At 36.6% G+C, this 21,673-nt stretch overlaps 2 protein-coding genes across 5 annotated transcripts in view; one reads left to right on the plus strand and one right to left on the minus strand.

The window, feature by feature from the left end:
- The first annotated feature begins 527 nt into the window (after positions 1-527).
- On the plus strand, positions 528-11,688 carry LOC125073674 (extensin-like). Of its 3 annotated transcripts, XM_047684620.1 has the most exons (11): positions 528-695; positions 4,172-4,246; positions 4,848-4,983; positions 5,155-5,231; positions 6,071-6,119; positions 6,808-6,942; positions 7,020-7,098; positions 7,399-7,690; positions 8,115-8,244; positions 8,474-9,275; positions 9,638-11,688. In XM_047684620.1, the coding sequence occupies exons 1-11, from the start codon at positions 633-635 to the stop codon at positions 9,708-9,710; spliced, it is 1,911 nt and encodes a 636-aa protein (XP_047540576.1). In that variant the 5' UTR covers positions 528-632; the 3' UTR covers positions 9,711-11,688. The 3 variants fall into 3 exon arrangements, with proteins under 3 accessions (XP_047540576.1, XP_047540574.1, XP_047540575.1); XM_047684618.1 differs by having other exon boundaries at positions 8,474-11,688; XM_047684619.1 differs by having other exon boundaries at positions 574-1,263; positions 8,474-11,688.
- A 1,534-nt stretch (positions 11,689-13,222) lies between these two features.
- The window catches only part of LOC125073777 (mucin-1), a 34,235-nt gene continuing 25,784 nt past the window's right edge, over positions 13,223-21,673 (minus strand). Inside the window, exons 3-14 of one of the 2 annotated variants that reach the window (XM_047684814.1) lie at positions 21,162-21,307; positions 20,595-20,739; positions 20,016-20,129; positions 19,571-19,622; positions 18,603-18,838; positions 16,959-17,047; positions 16,554-16,690; positions 15,982-16,091; positions 15,308-15,375; positions 14,526-14,708; positions 13,969-14,208; positions 13,223-13,453 (exon numbers count right to left, since the gene is read on the minus strand). In XM_047684814.1, the coding sequence (XP_047540770.1) occupies positions 13,301-13,453; positions 13,969-14,208; positions 14,526-14,708; positions 15,308-15,375; positions 15,982-16,091; positions 16,554-16,690; positions 16,959-17,047; positions 18,603-18,838; positions 19,571-19,622; positions 20,016-20,129; positions 20,595-20,739; positions 21,162-21,307 (1,673 nt within the window). In that variant the 3' untranslated portion in view covers positions 13,223-13,300. Of the gene's footprint in view, positions 13,454-13,968; positions 14,209-14,525; positions 14,709-15,307; positions 15,376-15,981; positions 16,095-16,553; positions 16,691-16,958; positions 17,048-18,602; positions 18,839-19,570; positions 19,623-20,015; positions 20,130-20,594; positions 20,740-21,161; positions 21,308-21,673 lie in introns of both variants that reach the window. The other variant, XM_047684813.1, reaches the window with a different exon arrangement.

The following is a 21,673-nucleotide window of genomic DNA, read 5'->3' on the forward strand; positions in this document are numbered from 1 at the left end:
TGATATGTAGCTGCTAGTGTATGTATATAAAGGAAAAACAAAATATATACAGATATACTTGGTACTTATTATAAGAAAACGATAAATATTTTATTAAATATCTGAATTCAAAATATTTCTTCGTTATTACCATAAAAATGTATTATCTCTGGTATAAATTTTACGTTCAGAAATAGAAAATAATGCTTTAATTATAAACAGAGCCATCTTTTGGTAAACTACTTAAATAAACGAACTATACTTACCAGATTAAAAATATATTTTACCAAGTGTTGCTGAGTATAATGTTTTTAGTGGTTTTGTGATGTATATTATATTGATAAACAAATATACTATATGTCCACTGATTTAGCTTCATATTTTTTATCACGAGCTCCAATTTTAGGCATTAAATACTATCTAATTTTTATGTTTTCATTATGAAGTCAGTGCCATCTAGCGGCCATAATAGTAAAATAAACGTTTTTCCCGTCAAAAGAAACGGAAAAACACGAGTGTGCGTCGCCTGTAGTAGATATCAGCTGAATTATTCGGCTAAAATGCCCTGGCACGGGCATACGTAGTCGTCGGTCCGCCATTACGACGCAGCCGAGACACGTTCGTCGTATTTAGTTAAATATTTTCGTTTATAAATGAGTAATAACGCTCATGAGCTAAGTAATCGACTTCTGAATGCGTTGGATAGCAATTACAATGTAAGTTTGCGAGTTTTGAAGATCATAAGTCTGATAAGCAAGTTGGAGATACGGAAACGGTCCGCACGAGCCTGTGACACCCGACTCGAGTTGCGATTCGGCCTTTTGGAAGGTTGTCTCGATGATATCAAGCGCTGAGCGCGATTGACAAAGGTTTTAGAACTTCTGTGCGATAGCAGGGGCGAGTGTAATACGAAATCCGTGATGTAAATGTGGTTTGTGTGTGGATACGTGAGCGTTGCGAGTGATGTACGGGGCCACTGACGTCGCCAGCGCTCCTCTCGTCCCTCCGTCCCTAGTGCCAAATGTTTTGCAATGTGAAAGTATGGAATTGTGCCACGCGTGACCTTTCCCGTAGATTTTCGTCAGGTTGCGGCTAAGCTTTGTTTAGCTTCGTTCGAAAACGAAAAAATGTGTTCTTATCCGTACCCTTAAATATGTTCGGTCCTAGAGTTTGTTGGTGGCAGCATGGATTAACCATCGGGCGCGTGGTGCTCGTTATTGTATTGCTTGAGGATTGAGGATATCAGTGGCACATTTTAACTTAGTTTAGATGGTGTAATCGCAGGTCAGTCGAGTTTTCGCAATAATTTTGCATCTGTACACTTTTTTAAAAACTGTTGAAATGTTTGTCATATTCTATGGAATAAATCGACTCACATTGACTTTTAGAAGTTCATATTTTCTCTTGATCTTCGGTTATAAGACATGTGAGTTACAGAATTACTTACAGGTTATCAGAAAGTTTCTTAAAAAAGGTTTTAATAACAACTATTTTATCTAATATTGACTTTGCAGTAGTGATATGGATAAATTAGTCTCTAAAACTGCAATGTATCTAAATATTTATAATAATATATGCTAAAAGGATACAATGTGGTCAACACACCAGGCGAATGTCCGTTGACCCCATGATGAATTCATTATCAGAATACTCTTAATACTTTTTCATTAATTATACATTACCCAGTTGAACCAATAATATATAATATATTTTACAATATTACCGTATTTATAATATGAAAGACAGTCATTTTTGACCATGTGACCACTACAATCTTGCGTGAAACTAAAACAAGGATATAATAAAATTAACATATTTAAAAAAAAAATTGCATTTTTTTCAAAATTACAATATCATTATGTAATTTTGCACATGATGTATGATATAACCCATATGTTGACCACAGTTCTAGTTGCCTCGGGCTTGTTGTAATGAATTGTAATAATATAATATCCCTTTTTTATTAGATTAAAATGTCTTTAAACAGATAAAACAAACTTGATTGTAATCAAACATAATCTCTATTAATTTATATTTAAATGCAACTTAAAAAATACTTCTTACATTAATTCATTCATATTCGCTTAATGATGTAACTTTATTCAACTTTAAAGTACCATGTTAAATTGATAAAAATGCACATCCTATAGGTGGCTTGCATATTTTATGATAATGCATGTGAACTGTTGCACATTAACAAGAATAAGAAATAAGGTAGGAAAGAATGCATAGATATGTGGTATGTAGAGTTGAACATTAATGAAAAAATTAAATGCAAAGCTTAATACTTACATTACTTTTACAACTCCTTGATAAAGTAGAAAAGGAGTATACTGAAATATATTGTCTATGCTCTTGGCAGTAGTAGAAGTTTTTAAAGTCAATTTTTAATATTGAAATGGGTCAAAGATTGCTTAATCTTAGAATTTCTTATCCTTTGAATCTTCAAATTTTGAGATTTTCATGAAATTATGGGTCAATTATAAATACACCACCCATCCACACCATAGCGTGTTTCAGTTCTTGTAAGGGTTTCTACTAATAACGTGATTTGACTTAAGTACTTTCAAATTTGTACAATAAGATTGACATTAATAATAAAGCATTTTTATATATCAAAATTAGTGTTAGATTTTGTGTTATTAGGTGCTATCATCTGGTTCGTTATCTTTTAAACATGTTACAACTTATAAAGTTTAGACTAACTTTGTACAGTTGTAACTTGTGCGAAGCTTATGGTGCTAGTACTATCAAAAAATAAAATGTTTTAGGAGTTTAAAAAGGACTGTCTTATTAGATGCTTGTATACAAAAAAATTGATGCAAAGATGCATTGCAAAGCCCCCATTACTTAGTACACTTCATAATTCAAGTGAGTAAATAATCATATCTCCCTTTATCATGGTTATGATTAATTTTAATATCACTGTTTATTATTCAAAGTTATTCTTAGCATTTTTTACAACTGTAAAATAATGTTTTTATAAATAATCTATAATTTTTTATTCTATTTTTGTCTATGAGTGATTTTCTATACATTATGTACAACTTATCAAGTCACATATTTTCTTATTTCGTTTTTGAAAATCGTTCAATCAAAGTTTCCTCAAAGATTTTTTTTTCAATGAATGGTCAATGCATCAATAAGTTCTTAATAACTTCTTTGATCTATATTTTCTTTTATTGTTTAAATAATAGTTTTACGCTATATTTCTAATACAGTGTGTATGCACATTGTGTCATTCAAGACTTGCATCATTTTTATGATAGTGGCAGGGGTCAGTGCGAGCTGATCAAGATAGGAAACGCAGTTGGTGATCCCTATCAGTCTATCTATTGAGTTTTTATGCATATTACTTGCAAAGGAAGCGTAATAATAGTAGAACATAATCTAATACATATACTTTGAAGTTTATTGCCTATGTAAGAACTACTTCAACTTTGGGAAACTTAACAAATCTGAGACAGCCACGTCGATAGAATATGTGGATCTTGCATTAAGGTCACAGGTTCAAATGACTGAGATTTATTGTGCTTGTGTTTTGTGAAGTGAGGTCAAATGATTCTGTCATATAGTTGATACTTCTCAAAGGATTCATGCCCAACTAAAAAAAAATAAGCGCCCTTTATTTTTAGAAAATATAAAAAAAAATTAAAAATACGAATATGAAGCCTTTGAATATCTAACGCTAAAAAAAAAGTAGTAAACATAAATCTACAATAGTAGGAAATTGATTGAGTTTGTTTCTTTTCGCATTGTAGTAAATTGATTGTCCTCGATCGTAAAATTGCCGTAACTATAAAATGAAAAAGTTTTATCCGTTCGCTCTTTCATTACTTGTTGTATGTTCAATACTTGTTGCATATCAGAAAAAAAAAAAACATTTGTAATCATGAATGAATTTAAAATTTTCCACGACCGTCTATTATTACATGTTTGTAAATTATTACATATTTGTAAAATGCAGTTCAATTCAATAACATTATTTTATTGCGCACTGGATGGAAGGGATCTCAAGTCCAAATTATTAAAAAAAAAAACTCTTGAACTCGTATCTGATGAAGACGAAGAAACGTCAATAAAAATACCGCGAATTTAAATTTTAGATCGAAGAATTAAATATTTTAAAATAAATAAGGTTATACTAACGGGTTAGTTTACAGATTATAAATAGAATTATTTTAAATTACAGGTCGTCGACATGCAGACTGTTAATGAAATTATATCCATTTTGGAGAAATTCAATATCACAAAAGAGCTGCTGGAGGTAACCATTAATACATATATTTTTTATGAATAATTATTGAATATATTAAATTTCTTATTTTGAAATATCTTTACAAAACTGTAAAATTTTTATTTATTCTAACTTTATACTGAAGCAAAATTACAAAATCACATATTTTTGAGACTTATTAAAGGTAAAAAGTTATTTAAAATAATTATCATTGAAAAATGATACATTTCATTAGTGTTCATTATAAATTTAAACAAAGGGCTTTGGTACCAGCTTAAAGTGTAATATGAACAGAACAATATTGCATGTTACTTGTATAGTAGTAGGCAGCAGTGCAAATTGTTTTTTATTTAACATAGGCAGGCAACTTGCAAACGGGCCACCTTTTATTAAGTGGTTACCACAGCTCACAGGCATTAGCGCTGTAAGAAATATAAACTATCCCTGAAATTGGTTCATTCACTCTATAAACTTATACATTATATTAAATATTGTAGTTTGGTATGGTAATGACTAAGACTAATTAAAGCAAGAATATAATTAACATACTCTTATCTTATATATTTTTAAAATTATATACTCATATATGTAATATAAATATCTAGACTAATGTAAATTGTGTACCTTCCAGACCACCCGATTGGGTAAGCACGTGAACGAGCTAAGGAGGAAGACCACAGACCCGACACTAGCGAGGCGAGCCAAAGTGCTCGTCAAACGGTGGCGGGACCTCGTCATACCGGCGGTAGCGTCGCCCGCGCATACCGGTAACAATTTTATAATTATAGAGCCACAGATTAAATAAATATGGTGACAAAACTTTGATAACACTCAAGGCTTGTTGCTATTTTTTAAAAGCGATTTGTTTTGCATATTCAAAGTTCAAGCTATAGTCTGCAAATTATTCATAATAAACGAATAAAATATGTAATGCTCAGGATCGAACCGGTCGTCAGCTGAGCGACAAGTGCGCAGGTTGGGCGGCACTCCGCTAACATCTCCGGCGCTCTCACGGGTTTGTGCTTAATTTCAATAGTTAGATGTATGCATAGAATAAGCAACATTTGACAGTGAATTGACGCGATGTCATTGGTCGAGAGCTTTATTAATCTATGATATATATTATGGATTTGCAATCATGGCGTTTTGACCGTCAACGGAACTCTGAAAGTAACATTAAAGTGTATAAGTTGTTAAGTGTAATGGAAAATAAAGATAAATTAAGCAATAACTTAGTAGTGCACAATATAGCTGAGTTATTAGCAAATCGCATGAAATACGTAAATATAAAATTTGTTTATCTTTATTCCTACTTCGGTTGGAAAAGGCTATCGATGCACATATACTGTATTATATTTCCGCCTTAATCTTCACCTCTACCTATTATGTAAAATTATATTTCAAATGCTAATAGAATAGGAAACTGCATTATGTTTTGAGTCAGAAAAAGTATAGAAGTATTATAAAAAGAAAAGAAAAATGGATTTATTTAAATTTAAGGAAATAAATACTTCTACTAAATTAATAGCAAAACTATAGAAGTATTTCATTAATAGGGATGAAAAAATAAATAACAACAGTAGTAACAGGTGTTGCTAACGGTACTTATAATAGTCAGATGACGTCATGATGCCACTTTTTTTGGAACAAATTATATTGATATAATCAAAAAGATATTGATGATTGCCGTTCATAACCTTAAAAAAATTATTATTGAAATCTATATATATAAGTATTTTTTATTTTTATACATCAGATTTATATAGTACATAAATCTCGGGTTAATTTACATTCCATTACAACAGATTATGATATATTTGTGGTCTGTGTAGTTAAAATGGTATGTGTTTGCAGCATGTGGTGAGCCCTGCGGTACTCAGCCCGCGACCTCCGTGTAGACCAGGTAACATATCACACTTACCTACACAGCTACTGATGGTAGGGCTTTGTACGTCTTCCCCTGGAAAGGCACTCATTAATACAGTGATACTGATGGAATTGTGAGTAGCAGTAGCGATATATCTTAGATCGCATGGTGACGCATCATAACAATGACAAATAGTATTTCATTTATATTTTTGGACGACCCATTCCAAAAAAAAAGTCCATTTGCTTGTCTGCTTGAAAAAAAAATAGTCAATATCCTTAGCTATGATGAGAGCTTGGTGTTTATAAGTATGCAAACACAATGACTTTAACACTGGACTAAAAGTACATTTTTAAAGTTAGTCCAGGAGCAAATGGATTTAATGTAGATGTGGTTTATGCAATTTTATACTCTGTACAATATTTCTAAGTATCTCTAAATACTAATATTTATATTTCTATAGGACTGTAGTCCTGTAAAGAGCTTCTACCTAAGACCTATAAATAGGTCTATACCTATGTTGAGGATAAAGCATTTATTTTGATGCCTATGTTTAATATGATTTGTTGTATAGTGTTAAATAACATTATCATGTGATTCTACAATGTGTATTAAATTTTACTAGACCTGATACTATGTAATTTTTTTGCATTTATATTGTCATGTGTATAATATTGTTGTCAATGGACAATTGCACATGTTAATAATTTTTGTAACCTTACAGCATGGGGCGGTTACGAGTCAGACTCTCAGGACGTGATCCTGGTAGACGACGACCCTCCACCGCCTCCATCACACCCGTCCCCCTTCGAGGGAACGCTACCCCTTCCATTAGCATCGCACAAGCCTTTAACACCACGTTAGTATAACAATGAAAGTATATAAAATATTTGGTATTTATCAATTTTTTAAATAAAAATATAATTTATTTTACAGCCGTGAAGAGGCCGCCGTCCGCAGATCTTCTTTACGATGATAAAAAAGCAAAAAGAGACAAAAAGCCCCGGAAAAGAAGGTATATTATCATTTAACATTAATATACATTCCCACTGCAATATTTCTTAAATACAAGAACATTTAATTTACGCTTGTAACGTCAATGGTATAAATCTAAATCGGCTCCAAGCGCAGCTGCTTTTATTACGTACTAAAACATTTTCTGAAACATGTTACTACTTCTGGTACAAGTTATTAATATGTATATTGGTTTAGTCTAGATAATAAAAATAGTCTTCTCATTGTTTAGTATAGATTAAAGCTCAATATAATCCTCTCTATGGTATTTTTTAGTAATTTTTCTTTGTTTTACTAATAGGGGTCACAGTCGTGCTGGGTCCGGCACAGAGACGACAGCATCGGGCACCGAACCGTCTGCGCACGCGCACGGACCCGTCCCGCCGCACACACCGCACGCGCCTGTCCCGCCGCACGCGCCACATGGCACGGTCCCGCCGCACACACCCCACGGGCCCGTCTCGACGCACGGACACGCGTGGGGCGCGCGCAACGGGTCGAATCCGGAGCGACGGCGGAACGGCTGGCGACGGGACAAGCAGGACCCGTATGCCGCGCTTGTCAACAGACTACCGCCCGCTGGCGCTAAAAAGGTTATTACCTCAAATATAGTTATAATAGACAATCTGAACGCACAAAAATAAAGCACACACAAGAAATCACGGTTCGTATGCTGTTCTTATGATAAATCTGACTGTAAGATGTTACAATATTACATTTAATAAATAAATTATACATACTTATATTTATTTGATGGTAGGGCTACATATAAGTCCACTTGGGTAGAGCTACCACCAAATTTTCACATATTCTACCATTAAGCAGCAATACTTAGTATTGTCGTTTTCCAGTTTGAAGGTACATCCCGTGTACGTACCCGGGTGATTGAGCCAGTGTAACTGCAGGCACTATAAAATCCTCCCCAGGGTTACATACTCCCCATATATATATAGTGCTATTGCCAACATAATATATTCAATAATCCTACACAAAGCATTAATCTATAAAATATCACAGGTCAAAACTACAAAAGAACTACTGGAGCAGATCCAATCACGGGGTACTGGCAAGGCACCGTCGCGGCCCCCTTCCCCCCACTCTCCCAACTCTCCTCACTCCCCCGATGTAATGCTCATAGAACCCGACCGTAAGTTGGCATTTTATAATATAACTAGATTCGATAAACGAACTTAGTTTTACTACTACCTATACCAAAAATTTGTCAAGTAATTATTATATGTAAAAACAATAATAGCAATTTATAATTTGTTTATACTATATTTACAAATAGAAAATGTATGTTATCAGTTAAGTCAGTTTGTAAGAAATAAAAAAAAAATACCAAACTGAAATAAGCCATTTTGAATCGTTTATAGCATGTCCGGTGAAGGTGGAATCACCGCTTAGGAACGGCAGTAGCGAACCCAAGAAGCTGAAATCCGAGCCGGAGCCGCAGCTGGAGCCAAAGCCGGAGCCGAAGCCCGAGCCTGAGCCCGAGCCCGTCGTCCTCCCGCCGCTCGAGGACGAGCGCGAGTGGGCGGAGTGCACGTGTGGCGAGCCCGAGGGCGACGAGTGCGGCGACCCGGCCTGCCCCGCGGCCGTGCGCGGCCAGCTGCGTCCGCTGCACGTGCTGGCGCTGCACAACGCGCTTCTGCCCGGCGTCAACGGCACGCGCGCGCCGCCCGAGCCGCACCGCTTCGCCGTGCGCCCGCCCCTGCTGCCCGACCAGCCCGGCCTCTTCGCGAGCGTCGTGCCGCTTTACAACTATTCTGACTACGCCGATGACTATTGTGTTAAAAATCTCGCGCGAATTCCGCTCTGCAGTAGCCTGCCCTGGACCGAGTTTGCGCCGGCGCCGCCCTCTCCGCCGCCGCCTCCCTCGCCGCCCCCGTTGCAACCCTACCCATTCGATCCGCCCGAGGAGCCGTCGGTCGAGGTGAAGCTCGAACCTGACGCCGCCTCGATTGACTCTGCTGACGACGCCCCGCCGGACGAGGCCCCGGATACGGAGACGAGGACGAAGCCGAAGCGCGAGAGGCCAACGATCGAGGCGGAAATGGTCGGGATTCCGAACCTGGAGCCGAGCGAGAGACTGAAAGCGCCGCTGCTGTCCGCGGAGGACGAGACGCAGTTCGGTGCCGAGCCGAAGACGATCGTAGAGGTCGAGAAACGGTTCGTGAGCGAGCCACAGGAGCATCGGACGGTCGAACGGACGAAAGAAGAGCTAGACGGGCGGACGCTGTATGCGCTGTGTGAGACGGCGCTGCGGACGGTGCCCTACCGCTACGAGCAAACGGCGGCGGCGCCCGTGGTGGCCCTGCCGCTCGTGCCCAGCGGTGCGGACGAGCAGCAGGCGGACGGCGAGGCCCGCGAGGTGCTGCAGAGCGCGCTGGAGACCGCGGCTGCCGACACGCAGCGCGACGAGATGGGCCGGCCCTTGCGCGCCACGCACTTCGCGGAGTGGCACGAGTGCGCGCGCCTGGGCGAGCTCATAGCGCTGCCCTACGTCGTCATCGACTGACGCCCGTCGCCGCCCGACCGAGCGAAGCTTCCGTTGTCTCGCTGTGTTCCAAGTGTCCTTATGTTAGATTTAAGAGTGACCGTTGTATATAAGTGCCGTGGGTGACGTGTGCGCGCTCGAATATGTACATACAGCCCGTAAGTTAGCGAATGTAGGTAGGCTCGAGGGCGCTCGCTGGACGCCGATCGTTCGAACCGGCTCACTGGCTTCGTTTATCGCACACGCGACCTGACCATGCATTCGGGTCGTGTGTTCGTTTTGAAACGTTTTCGGCGGATGTTTCGTGCGGTGGTTCTCGCGAGTTGTGATATTGAGGGTGCGACGAGGCCGTCCGCGGAGCGCCGGACACCAGCCTCGTCGAAAGACTCAGATAAAAATCTCTAGACTGTTTCGTATTGAGTTATCTTGTTACCGATTGTGATTTATAAAAAGAAAATTAGGTAATTAATAATAATAGGAGTTCCAATTGTATATTATACATATATATTGCTATATCGAGTCAAATATCAGATATGAATAATTTATAATCTTGCGATGTATAAATCGACCACTATCATCGTTTCGTAAGTGAAAATGGTACCTAAAACAATTTGATAAATTATTTTCAATACCTTGCAATTTTTAGACAAAAAATTGTCCGTGAGAGGCCCCCGCGTCGCGACGTTGTTCTTTGTGGTTTGTTTCTTTAATTTGTTAAGCTTATAAGTTGAGTTTGGTTTCGCAGGGGCTTCTGACGGAGTCGCCCGGTTTAGTGGGTCTGAACTATTCCGATGTGCCAGACGATTTGTGCCAGAAAACAAATAATTTAATCTTTTAAACAATTTATTGCGAGTACCAAAAACATGATATCTTATCGTTTTCTAAAGTAACTAGTATTTTAGTCAACAAAAATTTATAAAAAATATACAATTCAGAAAGTGATATTGAATGATGTGCTGTTTCTATTTTTGTAGGATTATGTAGAATCACTAGTATATTTTAATTTATTCTCACATTTATTGTTTATGCTATTCCTAAACTAAGTTCTCTGATACCCAGACATGCAGTTTAAACTTATGTATATATACATTCTGATTCTAATAGTATAATATTTAAGTTTCCTATATCAATTTGCACATGATCATTTTTACATTGTTAAATATATTGAGTTTTAAACTCTTTAGATGACGTTGTTTAGTTGATATGTTAAAAATTACTACTTTCAAAAATCAACCACAGATATTCCAAAATTAAATTACTTATATATTAATGTATTACAGTAATATTATTATTGTTTATATATTTCTTATAAACCAAAGGTAAATGAGGACCAATAGTTTTGTTGTAATAAAAAAATTCAATTTAGCATTTTAAAAAAAATTTGGCATTGATTTTGGTAAAGATGAAATTTTGTTAGAAGACATTGTTATCTAAATTTTCTTTGATTTTTTTTGATGTAATTATACCAAATATGAGGTATTGACATGGCCAATGTAAGTTTGATAAATTCTTGTTACATGTGCAAATGTCAAATGGTCAGTCAATAAAGGTTATCCAAATTGAGTTATGTAATTTTTAATGTTATTTTGAAGAGCTTAATTGTGCATTATCCTGTTTATTGTTATATTTTATGTTGTTTAAATTAAAAATGATCGAAGACCAAAATTAGTAAAATGTTAGATTTTGTACATAATTAAATATCCGACTGTAAATTTCAAGCTAATTTACTAAATAGAGGCGTAAGTATTTTCTTAAAAACGAATCTAAAATGTATCATTGTCAAAATAAATAATAAAACGCAGGACGTTTAACGTTTTTATGAACATACTATGACCTAAAATGAGATTGTTAAATGTTCTACATAAGCTCTCTGTACCATCCATTTATTTTTATATTCAATATTTCTGCTAGTTATAATGTAACAGATCCACTAAACTGAGGCTTGTAACGAAAGGCCTTACATGTAAAGCGCGGGATAATTCCGGGCGTGGAGCTTGTATAGAGGGCAATGTAACCCGGAGACTGCCTTGTTGGACTTGATCCAAAATTTTGGTAAAATATAAAAGCAAAATATATGTGTTTTTATTACGATTTTATGTTTTATTTTACCTGTTTATACAAAGCAAAAACATAAGTCGAGGTATTCACAAAAAATATTTCAGTGATAATTGACGACACGTGCCGCCAAATTTGTGTCGAAATCATGCCAAGCTGTGATCGCTGGTGGTGTACTTCGCTTTTGTTCTTCATGTATTGTGTATTCGATCCATAATACTATACAAATGATTGACTTGTAACACCTGCGAAGTTCCAAAAAGTTAAACTTCTGTATTGGACGAAACTCCAAGAAACGCCATTTTGTTTTTATTTACAATTGATAATTTATTACCCTACGAATCATTTTACTAATTAATACATCCACATCGATACAACCAAGTTACTTTAATTGCATTACTAACTTGGATGAAATAAAAATATACTTGGATTCATAATTTTAATTATTTATATATCTTTGGTCCACCCTATCTGCTCTTCTCTGTACTGTAGACCTGTCACGTCTAGCTCAGATGTGACAGGTCTATAATTAAACGAAAATAAATAAAACGATTAATCAGTTAATAAATTTATTATTCAAAAAAATATATCATTTATACACGTAAGACAACACGAGGCACTTACATTACAATATCATTAATGGCACAATTATTACTGTTAGTTGATTGCATCGTTCAGTTCTTACTTTACGATAACTTATGCTTAAGACGAATCCACTTAAACTATAAGGTATAAACATATAACAATATAAGTAAAATATATATCGTCTATTAGTTTTGTCGAATTATAATTGTTATTTTTTACAAAATAATTTTATTTATTCTTTTTATAGAGTTTTGATTTAATTTATAATTTTTCGTTTAAATATTACTTCAATAAATACATAATATTACGTAAGAGAAAAATTATATTGAATATAAATCACACCATATGTTTTTTTTTATTTTTACTAAATTACATATTTACAAAAATTAAATATGTAACTTGGGTAATTGAAAATATTTGTATTACATTAAATATTTTAGATAATTATTTTACTATGAAACTGATTAACATTATTGTCATATAAAAAATATTTTTATGTATTTTGAGCAAGATAATATGTATCTTTATTTGTAAATTGAAAATAACTACACAATCTCTGCATTTCTCGATACTATGTATTTTAAAAAACCTTTCTTAACTACCATAAGTATTTTACTTCGATTGTTTTGAATAATTTGTAAATCAAAGAAATTTTGTACTCTACAGTCGTACCCTGAACCAACTTCGCGATACCGTTACCATAGAGTCGTATATAAAAAATATTTATTTGCTTTTGAAGCGAGATTCAATCTGATTATTCCTTATTATCTTTTATATATATAATTAAAAGTTTCCTTTCGTTTTCAAATATATTAAAGTAATAAATTATTAATTTAAGAATTCAATTGATACAATTTTGTACATACATAGCTAGTTATTATATATTGATATATTTTTATAAAAGTTCTCAAAAATGATTGTTTCGGTAAATATGAGTTCATTTTGTTAGGAATCGGTCTTGAAATAGAATAGCAAATAGTGATTCGACATCAATAAGCATAAAGTCGAATCCCATGTTTGTGGTCGTTTTGTCAACATATTTCCGTGGCAGCAGCTCCCCGGATCACATGATGACGCAGGGCATGGCGCAGCACAGCGGCAGGCAGATGGGCACGGCGGTCTTCTTCTCGGAGTGCTTCTCCTTGCTGCGCGCGCCGGACTCGTACTCGTACATGCCGCGCCCCGACGCGTACGCGCCGCCGCCTTGCATCATCGCCTGCGTCACGGGGCAGTCGTTTAGTATGACTTTGTTATGTACCGAACACTTTGGGGGCTCCAGGTGAAAAACCTAGATCTTAGAATCTTTAAAAGGAATTGTTATCTTCAATTAAGTCTATTCTCATGTTATTTTGGAACTCAAATGGTTTTCTGATTTCTTTGTCACATGGGGCAACATAGAAGAACACGGTGACTTAAATTTATATTTAAAAATAGTCTGGACTATTTTTAAATATAACATGATGTAACATGTTAAAACACTAAATTATGACTTTTATTTTCTATTTTTATAACTGTCATTGTAAGAATATTCATCGAAGGACCAGTAATTTTTTGTTCCTTAAATGACCTGCCAACATTAATAGTCATTAAATCTAAGATTATATTAGCTCCTTATGCCTCGACATCCAAACTACAGCAGTACAAAATGGTACGGTTTGGCATATACCTACCAAACTACACCCCTAAATACAATATATATGTATTTAGTACTAAAAATATATGAATACTAACGCTAGACTGGTACCCTCCAGCAGGCTCGTCCTTCTTGGCGAAGGGCGTGTGACCGGGCGGGTAGTACACGGCAGGCCCGGCTACGTTCTTGCTGCCCACCAGTGGGGGAGTGCCCTTGTTGATGGTGTTGTTGGCATTGACGGTAGGGGTGGCGCTGGTACCGTCTCTGAGAGCGCTGTGAGAACCCTGAGTCACCTCCACCTTGCGACGCACCACACCGTCTGGTTGTGTTGGGAATCTCTGTAATTTTTGAAAAAAAAAATTTAAATTATTGTCATACAACATAAAATAATTCGATAGGTATTACCAGGGATAAAAAAACAACTCGTATGTGGAAATTATTAAACAACTTAAATTTTAGAAAATAATTAAAAAACATTATACAGCTAAAATCACACTAACATTAATACTTTTAATATTATAATTTTACTATATGTAGATGATAACTCTTCATGCAAAGGAAAGATTATTTTTATATTTACGCATCGAATTGATAATCGAAAACTACATGTCAAAATGATCATTACAATTATTTTAAGGCAGGTTTTGGTGCTTACCGCTTCAGGGAACTCAGCAAGCAAGTCGTCGAGTCTCTTGGGGGGCTGCTGCGTGCCCCCAGAGGGAGTGACGGCGCGAGGGAAGGGCGCGGGGGAGGGAGATAGGGTTGGAGAGGGAGAGGAAAGTCTTGGCGCCTCGTGCGACGAGTAAGTTGTCTCGCTGTACTTGTATGTTGATGGACCCTGTGGAAACGGTAATCTATATATATAAGTTGTCCTGTCTGTGTTTCCTCATATATACTAATTGTCACGTTGAGAGTTTAATTCTATAAAAGTATTGAAAGTCGACATCCAGCAGAGCCGTAGTGAGATACAATACAGATTAAGAATAATCTGTATTGTATCTCAAGAAGAATTACTTATATCCACCAACTTTTAGGGCTATCAGTTAATCCTCAAACACATATTACGTATGTTTAAAGAGTTAATTGTAACATAAAAACTGCATAATTAGTCTATCCTTAAATTTCCCGCTATCTGTTCGAATTTTCTCCTGGCAGTTGTTTTTTGATAACATAGATAGGTAACGACCAAATGTTGATGGTAAGTGGTCACCACCACATATTATTGACACTGAATGAAATATTAATAATACATCATCAATGCGTTGTCATACTTGATACCTAAGACCTTACGTCCCTTGTACCTGTGGTTACAGTGGTGGAACACTTTAACTAAGTATTGCTCGGACGGTCACTCTCAATATCTTGCAGAAGCCCTACCACCATGTCAATAGCTAACCAGCTCCTTCCTCATATCAAATATCAATATAGAATACTCACATAGGGGCCGTGTCCATTGTGCGGCTCGTGCGTGGGGGGGGGCAGCAACACCCGCTCGGTGGAGTGGTCTGCGGACAGATACGCTTAACTATATTATCTCAATTTAAAATTTGAAACAAAAGCACATACGAGTATCAGTACGAATGGGTGGTAAACTTGGATATTAATCGAAGGTCGTGGATTCTAATTGACAAATAGCAAATAATTTTTGCAAAAATTTAAAAAATGAATAAAATGCGTAATAAGTGTTCTGAAGCAACCCTTTACTTGGTGCAATAACCGTAACACATAGTTTCCGTAAGATGGCTTGAGTGTCATTATGGTTTTTGCGCATATCACAGCGAAGCTTGGTAAATGTCAAAGTTTTAAATGCTTCTCCTGAAAAATTGCACTTTCGCAAAAGTGACTCGCTGGGTGCGATATTTTATTACAATTTATCTCCTTCTAAAAGTAAGGGAAACCAAAAGTTTCCTAACTTTTGGTTAGGAAACTTTGAATTTTTTTCTTTCAAAAGAGTCCTTTATCAGTTTTTTCCTAGAGTTAGTAGGAAACGTCCTACTTAGTAAGTTTCCTGACTTACATTACCAGTGAGATTATAAATGAATATATATGTTTTCATATGTCGGTAGAGCCCAAGGGTTACCATAACGAACGGTGGTGTGAGTGATACTGACCGTCAGTGGTGTGGTGCGAGCGGTATTGCGAGATGAGCCTGGTGTTGCAATGCGAGCAGTGCTGGCAGCCGCTGGAGGGGGGCGGCGGGGCGGGGCTGCTCGTCGTGGAGCTGCTGTGGGGGGCGAAATGTGGAATTAGCGATAAATTTTTTTATTATGTTTTCTTTTGGTCGTTTTAAGAAAAACTAGCCAAATGCACGGGACTTATAAAAGTACAAAAGTATGTGAAACACACGTGTATTCTCTATATTTCTCCTTCAATTAGTATGCCATCTAATATGGCCAAAGAGTTACCGATGGAGACCAGCGCAGGACCAACGGCTTTATATACTTTCCAAGTAAGTACTCTCGAGAGTACTCGGGAGTGCAAACTCTGCTCGGCCACTAAACTACTACTGAGAATCGCTACTTAGATTTGCAAAGAATAGTCTACCCAACCATTTAACTGAAAAAGTTTCAAGTGCCTAAGCAATGAAGCCGCTTTTTTAATTCTGTTTTTTTTCTATAGTCATTGTGTCCTTTTTTCTCAAGTTTTGAAATATCAAAATAAAGTATATTTGTATTATACTCACTCGAGGTGGTGGTGCTCGGTGTAGTGGTGCTCGGTGGGTATCGGTACGGTGGTGGGGTCCTGGTCAGCCGGCACCTCGTATGTGTACGTCTTTACCGTCGTGGTCACCTTGTTCATGGGAGTGCCCGAGCGAGGGAGCTGGATAGAGTAATTAAATGTCAAATCATGACGGGGGGCAACATGTTCCAATTTATAACAAAAAGCGATGTGAAGCTTCCAAAATTATTTTAATTAAAAAATAAATGGTAATTTTGAAAACAAGTGTCTGTTCTCTACACTAATGCGGCTCACGAGAAGAGAAAATAAAAGCATCCTAGGTCACATTTTGCAGATTTGAAGAGGAATTCGTTAAAAAGGTACACAGAGATGTTGAAGTAAATTTATAATCTATAGTATAATTACTCACGGTAGCGGTGGAGGCCGAGTGGTGGCAGTGCGAACACACCGCGCCCGCCACCTGCGCCGCCGGCAGCTGGGCGGGCAGCGCGCGGGACTCTGCCGCAACACATTATTTTAGAATGATTAGTGCGCTCTGTGTCCGCATTTATCGTGTTGATGCTTTTCTATAAGTAATGTAACTGTTACTATTCAAAAGGATTTCTTACTGAAAACTCATCTTTCTGACAACTTCCCCCTTTCTCTTTTATCCCCAATTATTTTACGACAAAATAACATCTATATCCTGCGTCTCATTAGAAAGATGGATAAGTCGATTCGTTGATTTGTGGATATAAGTCCATGTTCGATTAGTTACCGATAAATAAGCCTTTCGCGGATCTCACACCCCTGTGTGGAGCTCGTTTTAAGAGCTTTTTCTGAAGTAGGATTAGCAAGATAAATATTACATATATATTTCCATTGATCTATCTTTTAACTGTCAGGGGTTCGCTACGAACACACTCCATTAAAATATGGTATACGTCCTCTACAGCTTCGCAATCGGGACGATTGGGAGAAGAAACTTTCTTCATTAAATATCCAAACTTATTTAATGGAATGTGTCCGGAACCAGTCTCTACGACATCACAATATCTGCCCGTTTCAAATCACACTTTTTCCACTCAAGAATATTTGGAAGGTTGTGGTTGAACCGTTTCGCACCATATGAGGGGCATCAAATTAAAAATATATATAAAAAAAAATTTGCAAAAATGAGACGAAAGTTCCCTTGGGGTTGCATTATTGAATATGTTGATATCAATAAAAAAATCTTGCAATAGACAGCTTAGGAGCAAAAAGTGAATAATTACGTAAACAGAGGAGTATTTTGTTAATTTTTTATATTATTTATTACTGTTATTTTTTTGTGAGACGCCGGGAAAGGCTATAAATATTATAAATTAACTTATCTTAATATATTTTTAAGTTTGTATAATAAATATTGGCGTGAAAAAAAAGCTTTCAATGCAATTGAAATTAGGCCATTTATCGAGACATTAGCCAAAAATATTAGCGGCTTAGCTATCTGATTCAGATATTAATTGATTCATTATTTTATTTAAGAAATTATTTTGCTATATAAAGGATAATTCTAGAAATGTTTGGGGAAAACATTTATAATATTGAATAATACGTAAATATAAAATGTAAACGTACTTTGTGCATTTGTATGAGTTGCAGCTGTGACTTGTGACCTTTAAGAAGTTAGCTGTTTGCACATCGTTCTTGACATTTTGTCGTATTGATAGATGTCGTAATGAGTATATTGCATTGTTTGGAGACGTTTCTGCACTAAGAGTATTTGCTAGCTTTCTAAATTATTTGAAATTTAATAAAAAGAACATGTCGTGTAGTTTGTTTACAAAGATGTTTGGAAATTAATGTAGTATTGTCACGGGCGATAGGGAAAAATAAAAGTGACCCCCCACCGGTCTCAACAAGGTTCGCTTACTGCTCGATCATCAACAATTCTCATATTTAATAACATAAATAATGTGTAACAAAAATTATGCCTTGACTCTATGAGGCACTTCCTTGCAAAAATTCTGGCTCCGCCAAAAAGTGTTGTTCTAAGGCATCACCTCGTGTTCAGTCAGTAAAGGATTCGCACCTGTCTTCTCCTCCCTGTAGAGCTGCTGCCTCACGTCGACAGAGCGCGTGACGGCGGGCGCGGGGGCGGGCGCGGGCGCGGGGGCGGCCCCCCACGACGACGACTCCACTCGCTCCACCGAACGTGCGACTGAGGGGGCGGGCGCAGCGAGGGGGGAGACCCCCCACGATGACGACTCCACACGCTCCTCGTGCTTGAGGGTCGAGTAGCCGCTGGACGGAGCCTTTGCCGGTGTGCTGGACAGGACGATGATAATCATGAATCGTGCTACGAATGGATTGTATGTCTCACATTTGAGAATATTAATTCAACACACAAAAAAAATTCTTATTTTATTGATAGTTGGGTTGAGTTTGAGAGTCAGTTAGCAGATGCTTTTCGAGGTAGTTGTCAAATTTTCCACGCATAGAATGAGGTGTCATATCTAATTAGAAATGGCAGTGATCTAAATTAATTTAACAAAATATAAAAGTTCTCTCGACAATAATTCGCCCACGGCATACTATCTCAATCAGTCCCCAACTGCTACGGGGATATATTGCACAAGAGTATTCTGCATTCCCTTTATCCCATATTCCCATAATCAAGTCCTATACCTTCGGGTCATTGTAGAATGTAGTAATGTTCGGACATTTCCATGAGAAAAATGCCAACAGCACAGGAGATATGAAAGTGCACAAATATGTGGGAAAATACGCACTTCGCAGAGAGATATCAGGGTCAGGACTATCGGTTTTACGTCCTTTCCGAAACTCAGGAATGTAATAAGCTTTACCGATTTTAATCTCTGAGTTTTATTAATGGAAAAAGCTCAATAATTTATCATTGGTCAGACAAAAAGCTTGAGTCACTAATGCGGCAGAAGATTAAGAGCAATCTATCGTCAGGTCAATCTGCGCAGACGTGATGTCCAGAGATGACTCCATACTTTTAAATTACTGATTTATATTTAACGTAATAAGACTTACCCTTTCCTATAGTCAAACGATGTACTTTCAGCTGTATCAGAAGTGTATCCACCTGAAACGAAAACAAAGTTTGGTTTTATTTATTTATTTAAACACTCATCTGTTCTTGTATATAACTGAAGTTCTCCTCAGTAATTGGATCTATTTTTATAATATGATAATTTTTGTAGGATTTAAGTCACCGAGGATGGCTTAAATTGGATCTAAGTGGGGCTGTGATCAGGTTTAAAAAAATTTTTGGAGCCAAAATTAACGGATTTATTACTCTCTCTACTCTCTCTCTCTATCCTCTCTCTACTCTCTACCCTCTAGCAACAGCAGCGTTGTGAAATTTAGTCACACATTTGAGGGACATTTTTACAGGTTTCCTTATAAAAATCGACTTTTTACCGCCACGCCCCATATATAAGTTGACATACAACCATAAACCTTGAATGAAACTTACTCTTGTAAAGCTGTCGTTCCTGGTCCTTTTGTAGGTCGTCGAGAAGCGAGTCCAACTCTTCTACGTTCTGAGTCATTTCCTTCGTCACCTTTCCACTTTTTACTTTCGAATACCCTGAAATATACCAGATCTTGATTTAGAAGTGTACAGGTATTTTTCTACATTAGTATAATAAATAAATATTGGACAACATCACATACATTACCTTTGATTTCTGATCCCAATGAAAGTAGCTAAAGCACTCGTGTTATGGAAAATCAGAAAACACCCAGACTCAAGACAACATAGAAAACTAATGAACTTTTTCTACATCGACTCGGCCGGGAATCGAACCCGGGACCTCGGAGCGGCGTACCCATGAAAACCGGTGTACACACTTCTCGACCACGGAGGTCGTCAAATACGGAGTATATTCTTGATTATGTGATTATTCTAGATCTCTACCCGTCTATCTATTAACGAATGGGTTTATGAATTTGTTAAGCTTAGCTCGATCTTACAAATCATCTGCGGTTTCTTGTTTTTGTAAAATATTTGACATTAAGCAGGATTGAAAAGATAATATATAATATCTCTCACCTGGTGTTGGACTTGTACCAGTTGTCTCATAGTTGTATGTTCTGGTCCCGGTCATAATAGAGGGCAGTTCCCTCTCCTCCCTTTCGTAGTAGTACGAGCTAGACTCAGAAGCTTTAGGTACGGTCTTGGGAGGGATTGTATATTCCTAAAATTAAGGATTACTGTATTATTTTTTCCAGTACCGGAAACTTCCTAGATTCCAGTTACTTCCAAGATTAATTATATTATCGTTGGCTGAGGTTAAAAGATAAAATTTTATATTTATGTTATTTACTGCAATATAAAAACTACTTCTCAAAATAACTTTACTGGTGCAAGTATATCTAAGTACCCATCAGATAAATATTCACCAAATAATATATCAACAGGTTAGTGCACTAGTGTATACAGAATTATATGTAAGTTTACTTTTCGTTTTAACTGCTGATGTTTTTAGATTTAATATTTGGTATATATTTTTAATATGTGGAACTTAAAATATTTTATCAATACCTCATTATATAACTTTATCATTTATCTAAACTGGATCATTTATTTAGAAGTAACCTTCGTGCTAATGACTCTTACCTCGACAGTGCGTAAATCTTTCCTGTCATACTTCCCGGAGGGTAGTTTCTCCTCTTTGTATTCGTAATGGTATTCTCTGGTACCAACACCTCGACCTAGCGAGTCCAGCTTACTGCCTTTCGGTATTAGTTCGGATTTTATCATATCTGTTGTGAAAAACAATATATTTTTAATATTTTTGAATTATTCGTGTTGGGCCCTACAGGTCTTGTTTGCGGTACTGGGTTGAAACGACGAGTACTCAGACTGAAGTTAGAGGTTGGGAGTCTACTTATTTTCAATGAGAGATTCAGAATAACCTCGTCTTCAAATCAAAAGCTTTTCTTATTATGTCTCATAGTGTATAATAAATAGTATGTAATAAATTAACAAAATTAAAATTCATTTAAAGATTGAACAGCTGCAGTAATTCTTTAGAAATAATTTTAAATAACTCTTGTACACTCGAAATGTCTTAAGAGATGTTTATATACATTTAATTTCAGATACTTTTCCGTATATATATTTTGTCT

The sequence above is a fragment of the Vanessa atalanta genome, chromosome 25, assembly GCF_905147765.1.
Source record: "Vanessa atalanta chromosome 25, ilVanAtal1.2, whole genome shotgun sequence".
Taxonomy (NCBI): Eukaryota; Metazoa; Arthropoda; class Insecta; order Lepidoptera; family Nymphalidae; genus Vanessa; species Vanessa atalanta.